The sequence below is a fragment of the Myotis daubentonii genome, chromosome 11, assembly GCF_963259705.1.
Source record: "Myotis daubentonii chromosome 11, mMyoDau2.1, whole genome shotgun sequence".
Lineage (NCBI taxonomy): Eukaryota > Metazoa > Chordata > Mammalia > Chiroptera > Vespertilionidae > Myotis > Myotis daubentonii.
Window position 1 is genome coordinate 45,235,357 of NC_081850.1, and position 5,740 is coordinate 45,241,096.

Genomic DNA, 5,740 nt, shown 5'->3' on the forward strand with positions numbered 1-5,740 from the left:
TTTTCCTGTCCAGAGGCAAACCTGAGCCAAGAATTTCATCTTGACTTTTCTTTGAGTAGATCTGGCATGCGTTTCCTGGCTTGTAGGTGCCTTCCTAAATGTGAGAATCAGGTATAAGTTGGATTTTCATGATTTATCACATCAGCACTGACTATATCCACCAAAATGAATCCAGGAGGAAATGATGGGGGAAAGTTTTTAAACTATATTGGTCATTTTCAAATTGTGCTCTAACACACCCTAGGAATTCCATGGAAAGTTCTTAAAAGCCACTATAAAAAGCAAAGGGGCAGTTAGTGGACCAAGGGCCAAGCCCTGCCTCACTCTGGACCACATTCATTTCCAGCAGAAAAGTTCCATGTTATTGGATTTTACTTATCCAGACTCCACATAATATTTCATTTGAAGAAAAAGAGTCTATGGAAACAAAGCCCTAAAAAATAAGCCCTGTAAACAATTTGTATTTTCTTCAAACTCAAAAGAAGTCTGACTGGCTCTTGATGGCTCAGGGCCTATGAAATACCCATGATATATGTGTCAGGTGGCACTGTTTATTCCTTTGCCTGGGTGTCTTTCATTCCTTTGTTAGGTCCTTATTGGTTCAAGGTATTGGGAGTAGGGAGAAGACTTTTTTTCCCAAACCTTGGCTGGTTATCAGAATCACCTGGGAATTTGGTAAAATACAAAGACCAGACCCACCTCTTCAACCAGTCTATTCCTCTGTGTTCTTTATTGTCCCTCCAGATAATGCCGTTACACACTGAAGTTTGGGAACAACTTGGCTAGAAGACCTTTGCTTATTACTGTTTTAAAAAAATGCATATCCCCTTTTGGTTTTGCCTGAAGAAAGAATATCATCCTTTTTAAACCTTAGGAATGGGAAGAAACCTAGAAAACAATATCTAAGAGAAACCATGAGACACATTTATAATATAGACAATCTGATACAGCATGGCTTAAGCAAATATTAAATCAAAGTTCTCTAAGAAAGTGACATATTCCAGCTACATCATTGCCTTGTGCTGACTCATTGATTCATTTAGTACACATTTCATAATGAATGACAGAGAAATAAACCAATAATTACAGGACAATAAGGTAAGTGATTAAAGGAAATAGAGTGTGTGTGGGTGATAAACCCTCTAACGTTATCTCTGTATTTCAAGAAATGCTCACAGTGGAGGAACATTTATACTGAGTCCTAATGCTCAAATTTACTTTGTAACTTTGCCAGCATCAGAAAATTCAAAGTATATAGTTATTCTTTGTTTTATATTAAACTATCATAATGAGGTTTTGGAAACAAAACTTAGCGTTTCCCCTTTTAATTGGATTTTTCTATACTTTTTATAATGACTCAAACATGTTTGATATCTTGAATGGGAAGCACATAGATAATCATATTTCAAAATCACTGTTGTTCCTCTGATTTCTGTTTCAGAATTGCTCTAGTTCCAATTATGGGTCACATTCTTTTCTGAATGAAATCAGGAATTTTTAATGTCCAACTGTTGTTATTAAAAACAGGTTTGCTTCAAAGTAGTCTTAGATCTGAGAGGTCCTTTGACAACCTGGCACCCTTATTACTTAATAAAATGTCCATGTCAATCCCCCTTCACCTCATCCCACTCTACCATCCAGTCCAGACCCCACATCTCCCTTACATTCTTAGGGACTGCAGATCTGAAATGTGTCACTCCAGCCTAACAATGCATTTCAATTGAATTGGAGAAGAATTAGGTAGAAAAGTTTAGGGCCAAGACAAAAAATCATCTTTAGGATTTCCTCTCCTCTGGTATAAAGAGTTTCTCTTACTACAATGCAGGAAATGAATCTGGAATATATAATGTAATGAAGCATGCCACAGAGCACAATAAATTAGTTTCTACATAAAAATTAAACATATGTTCCAACAGAATGAATAAACCATTGGACTTGAAATCAAAAGACCAATCAATATTTAGATCCCTGTTCTGCTATTTATTATACATTACCTTAAGCAAGTAACTAAGTCTCTTTAGCATTGTTTCCTTATCTGTAAAAACATGCATAACTATTCTTCCATTACAGATATTGGAAAAATCAAATTAAATAAATTATGGGAAAGCACCTAGGATTGTAGCTAGCAGCTACATAAATTAAAAGCCTCATAAATTATTATCAACATTAAATTTTTTTTCCAAAATGTCTTTTGTTGCTAGGATAATATAGAGTAAATTAGATTTTTTCCAAGACTCATATGGTAACTGGGCTGTATTACTTTCAGTTATCTATTATGGAGGATGAAACATAAATGGTATTCAACAAATATTTATTGAGGGTCTGTTATGTGGTAGGAATAAGTCTAAGTGCTCAAGATTCATCAGTGAGTACAAAAGACAAAAACTCCTCCTTCATGGAACTTGTATTCTAGTGAACAACCATGTGTTTTCCTTTTTGGTCTTCCTCAAAGCTCACCTCCAGGGCATACAACACACACATACACACATCCCATATACTTTGTGACTATATTGTTTTCTCTTGCTCTTGCAAAAAAAAAAAAATCCATGTGCAAGGTTGCCAAATAAGACAATGCACATGGATTATGATGTAAATGGTGGCTTTGGAGTTGTTCAGTTTAGTGGTATATGTAAATATAAATGAAAGGAAATCTCTTCTTTATAGCTAACTTCTAGCCTTAATTTCAGCCTCTATCAGGATTGTCTGGGGAAGACAGGCTCGTCATAAAATAACCAATGAAAAATGAATATTTAAAATTATTTTGTTAATGCCCTAAGCTACATAAAAAGTTGCCTTTGTACTCAGAGAAATTGCCTTAGATCTTACAGATAAGATAGCCTCTTTGGAATATAACCTGGTCCTGGACTGAGAATATTTTTATGATACTAGATCACTGAGGAGTGCTTTCATTAGAAAGAAGTTGGGGGGGGGGAGGGTTGTCTTGGAGAATGATACTTGGATAAAAAAATCACATAGAGTCACTCTTTTCTTTTTGGGAAGTTGATGACTATAAAACAAAGGCATTAAAGTCTGTTTTGTTTACCCTCACAAAAGCTCAAGTGACCATGTACTTTATTCCTGCGAACTCCTCCCTTTATAGAACATGGAGAGAGAGGCCATATGAACTGTGGGCTCAAAGGGATCATTTGAGGACTAGAGTGTTGTTCCTAGAATCACATATCCAACAGTTGGCTATTGGGTGGATTTTAAGTGTGGTAGAAGTAGATGAAATACTAAAATGTGACATATCGGGTGAGCATAGCAGACCTTTAACAATAGTATCAGTACCTGAAGTTGAGCAAAAGAGCAGGACAACTATGGATAATTCACACTTCTGGAGTTCCTCAGGTCAAGCAGTAAATGAATGTTTCCTTTGTACTAGATAGAGCCATGCATGAGTGACAGCTGTTAGAGTTGGAAAAACTGGGCATGTTCTCCTCTTTCCAAAGCTGATGCAGATCTGGTGGATAGCAAATGAATCAAAACATTATCTGTTACCTTGACCTTGACTAAGGTGCAACTGTGTGATGTAATTTTTGAGCAACTTCTATTTTACTCCCACTCTATTCCTAACTCTACTTCATTGGGCTAGTTTATCTTGATCCTGGGTGAAAACTCAATCCCCAACTGGTCAACTTTTCCTGCACAGTTTTGGAAATACTTTTAACACTGGTGAAAATTTCCAAAAAAAATCTTGAGAACTTTAGATAAGGGTAAAGAAGAGGAGTGAATGAAGCATAGTGGCTAGCCAATAGGACTCAAAGTTTCCATGAGTAATTGGCCACATACCTAAATGCCCTCAGGGGTGTTCCAGTGTCATCTTGATTTCATGTGTATACCTGCTTTCATTCAGAGCCAAGGGTTCAGGTTAAACCATACTATTGATAAACCCAGAATGCTTCCTAGACTGAGCCAAATAAGAGTTTGACATAGACACAACCATAATAGGACTATTGTTTCTTTATCATTGGGGACTTTTTCATGCCATCCACGTATTGTGATTATGAGGGCCAAAGACAATTTTTTCTTACATGACAGGTTATTTCTTCATCTCAGAGCTGATGATTGAAATTTCTATAACAAGAAGTATTCATTTGTTCCATAGTTAGAGATAAGGCTTACTTGATACATCAACATGTTGACTCAAACACACCCTAAATGTTAAATATCAGATAATTTCCTAAGAATGAATTTGGGAGTGAGTGTAAGACAGCTAAAGGTACAGTAGAGAGCACAGAAAGTGACATATAGAGAAATATTGGCCTGGGGGAGCTGAGCAAAACTTTCTCTACCCCACAGTTGTGCTTACAACTCCATCTACTAAGGGGAATTATGAGGGCAAAGCTTTCCAAAACCATTTTTGGTCACTGAATTACAAAATGCACACCTTGGCAATCAAAAATATCATGTTGTGAAGTTTAGATTCTTTGGCATCATAAAGACGGTAGACGTCTTTATTCAGTCTAACACTCTTTGAAATATTTCCCGAGCATATAACTTTTAAACTGCTAGACTCCGCTATCATCGTCTTCTCACACTTTAGAGAGTTAGTCTTGTCAAAACTGGACTTTAGGGATTCCAAGTCAGTGAAATGATTTCTGGAATACAAGGAAGATGTGAATGACTGGTGGAGGTTTTGTTTCAGTTGGTCACCCTGAAATCCAAAGCATTCACTTTCCTCTGACCGGTTCTTTTTTTTTTTTTTTTAATTTAAAAAATGTTTGTATTGACTTTTAGAGAGAGGGGAAGGGAGAGGGAGAGAAACACTGACAAGTGAGAGAGCAACATCATCGATTGGCTGCCTACTGCATGCCCCACTCTGGAGATTGAGCCGACAACCAGAAATCCAACTGATGACCTCTTGTTTCCTGTGTCAAAGCTCAACTGCTGAGCCATACTGGCTGGGCTGCATTCATTTCTTTAGGGAATGTGGTAAACCTCAGATCACAAAACCAAAGCCAAAATAACTTTGCAGAATTAGAATGTGTTCAAGAAATCAGTCACGTTAACTGGCTCAGACTTCAACAGGGAGCATTTGTGTTCCTCCAAATACTCTTCCGCTCAGGAAGCCTACACTCGTCTAACATGGGGGAAAAGAATAAATACTCTTGCTTCTGCTCTCAGCTGCTGGGGAGGAAGTTTCTCTCTATACTGACCAACACTATTTCTTTTTTGCTGCTCTTTTTCCTCCTCCTTTCCTTGGTTTCCCCTTTCCATGAAGTTTCTTTGGACGTCTCTGCTCATCCTTGAAGTCCTGATGCTCATCTCTGTAGAGGCCATAAAAACGCAGTATCCCCATGAGCACAAAATAAGTGTTGTGATTTGGATACCAGTCATATGTCTCCTTCCTCTTGGCCAAAGGCTGCTCACTAAACAGTTTCACCACTTTCATGGATTTGGAATCAGTAGGCCTGGCAACTTCACCAAGTGGCCGAGCACTCAGATGAGTCAGGCGCAAGGCATATTCTGAAAGTGAAGACATTTCTGGGGCAGCAGGAGGAAGAGCCCCGAGTGGTGTCCTTCCTCTCCCACATGCCCTTCTACCAGAAGCCTGACCAGTTCTTTGGATTACAACTTGGTATTATGTCCCTTGAATAACTCTGAATTCTTTTTCTTATAATGAAAAAGAACTGCTATTCTTAATTACCATATATTGTAATTAATGACTATTAATACATAATGAAATAACCATAATTCTTAATTACTATATTCCTAGTAGACCTGACACATTCAGCATATT

General features: G+C 37.5%; 1 protein-coding gene across 1 annotated transcript; it reads right to left on the minus strand.

Annotated features, from left to right (window-relative positions):
* Window positions 1–5,132: 5,132 nt before the first annotated feature.
* LOC132212776 (small ribosomal subunit protein mS33-like) lies at window positions 5,133–5,491 on the minus strand. The gene has a single exon (XM_059658762.1). It carries the CDS (start codon window positions 5,480–5,482, stop codon window positions 5,162–5,164), a length of 321 nt encoding a protein of 106 aa, XP_059514745.1. The 5' UTR covers window positions 5,483–5,491; the 3' UTR covers window positions 5,133–5,161.
* Window positions 5,492–5,740: the final 249 nt, after the last annotated feature.